Source organism: Dendropsophus ebraccatus, chromosome 13 (assembly GCF_027789765.1).
Source record: "Dendropsophus ebraccatus isolate aDenEbr1 chromosome 13, aDenEbr1.pat, whole genome shotgun sequence".
In the NCBI taxonomy this organism is placed as follows: domain Eukaryota; kingdom Metazoa; phylum Chordata; class Amphibia; order Anura; family Hylidae; genus Dendropsophus; species Dendropsophus ebraccatus.
The window spans coordinates 27,026,162-27,028,159 of NC_091466.1; the positions used below are offsets into that span (position 1 = coordinate 27,026,162).

The 1,998-nt window shown below is 41.8% G+C and overlaps 1 protein-coding gene across 1 annotated transcript; it reads right to left on the reverse strand.

Annotated features, from left to right (window-relative positions):
• Positions 1-429: 429 nt before the first annotated feature.
• LOC138770530 (uncharacterized protein F54H12.2-like) lies at positions 430-1,737 on the reverse strand. The gene has a single exon (XM_069949636.1). The coding sequence runs from the start codon at positions 1,735-1,737 to the stop codon at positions 430-432; it is 1,308 nt and encodes a 435-aa protein (XP_069805737.1).
• Between the last annotated feature and the right edge of the window lie 261 nt (positions 1,738-1,998).

Sequence of the window (1,998 nt, forward strand, 5' to 3'; positions counted from 1 at the left end):
CATTTTGTTTAAAATCCTTGGTAAAGAAATGCAATGCTTTCTTGTAAGAAATACCCCTAGCCAAATGAAATAGTATAAAAAGACAATAATGTCCGCAGAAAGAGCTGGAAGTATCTTGCAATTGAATATTTTGATATGTGTATGTCTCACAATTCCTTTTTAAGAACTGTAAAAATTCTTTGGGAAATATTTCAGCACCCGGGGAGAACCCGTAGCTGTCAAAAAATATCGCTTTCTTATCATTACACAATACAATTAATATCCAGTGACGCCCTCGTTTTTGCGACTCGTCCGTGTTCACTATGTAAGCCGCGGGCCTCTGAAGAACACGCTGTAATGGTAGAAAATCACACGGAAATACGCCTTCAAATAAGACATTTATATAAGGATCGGATTTAGCTATATTCGTGAGCTGTAGATTATTCATCTTTAGTTATAGTCATTGAGTATTTCTCTTCTATTGTTTATCTCTAATATGTTTGAATTTATTGCATAAACAATCATATTCAGGGTGTGCGGTGTTGGTTCTGCAAAGCGTATCTCGGCGCGTAAATTTCCTGTTTTTATGAGGGAAAAGTGACCGCCCGGCTCTTGATCCGGCGATAGATCGAATGCAAAAAATGTGTAGCCGTTCATAAATTCTTCGCGGTCTATCGCTAGCCCGCTATCAGATTTTTGTTTACCCGCTATGTGTGCGAGGGCGGCGTACTCTCTAATAGCTAATTCAGCCTCAAAATTTGGCTGAAAAGGTTTTGCAGGTATCTGTTGTCCGTCCAGGTACAGAGCCGCATGATTTATGCTGTAGTGGTGAAAACATAGCGGATTTCTTTGGTAGCTCCCGCTAAAGGCTTCATTGTCCACAAAACCTAATATTACTGTTTTAGGGATTTGACCAAGAAACAGATTTTCATGATTTGTAATTCTTGTTCCTGTTGGAATGCTGTATACTTTTAAGCAGGCTCTATCAATGGCGTATTTGGCCGTAGACGTCAGAAGGGCTTGGCTGTGGCCTATTCTGACAGCCGGTGAAACCTGTACTCTTTTTACATAGAGAGCCGCTTGCAGGATCTGTATTTTAAAAGGCTCTGCTTCGGCTGACATCAGGCTAAATGTATCTTTATTTCTGGTCAGTTTGATTTTAAGGTCCAGGCCGTTGAGTATGAGTTTGGGTTGATTGAATATATCTCCAAAAATTGGTCCTAAAAGCTCTACAGGCTTAGAGCGCGCCGTTGTCCGTGCTCTTTTGATGAATCCTGAATTTTCACCAGCAAGAGCTCTGTCGTGGTGGTGTCCCGCTGAATCTTTGTAAAATAATCCGGCTGTAAACTGAGATGACAGTGTTTGTGGGCTATAATTTAAAATAGTCTCGATGTAAGCTCTGTAACTGTAAAGGTTATCCGATTGTGAAATAAGTCGGTCGCCCAGGGTAATGTCCACTTGATTGAAAAGCGTAGCTATGGGGTAATTTATAAAACCCACACGAGCCCCGTCGGCTATCGCTGTGTTGTCTTGTTTGACAATGCGACAGTTTATGTACAGGAGGGTGTTGTTCAGGTCGTAATAATATTCTCCGCTACCTGAAATGAAGAATTCCAGCGGCGCATTGTCGGCCAGAGCCGCAATAGGTTGAACCTCTACAAAAAGCGATTTTTCTATACTCGTTTGTGTGGGCGGAATATCAAAAATATCCAGTTCAGATTTTGCACACTCTACGGATCCGTCGTGTATGAACGCCATGATAGTCCTCTAGAAGATGTCGTCCGCTGAGCGTCTAACTGATTTGTGACGTCTGAGCCTTTTGCGCGCTATAGTCTTATTCATGAGCAAGGGCGGGAATGATGTATCGAAATTACGTTTTCTTTTACGTGACTTTTTTGTTACATAAACGAGACCATCGCCGGCCTGCCGCTCTTTCGGAGGCTGATTTATTTTATCCATGATAGCCGTTGATACGCTTGTGAAGGCATCTTTAGCAATGTTTCTGGCAGCTGTTTTTAC

Excerpts from the sequence above, each read along its gene's own strand:
- LOC138770530 (XM_069949636.1), bottom strand. The coding sequence starts at position 1,737 with ATGGCGTTCATACACGACGGATCCGTAGAGTGTGCAAAATCTGAACTG.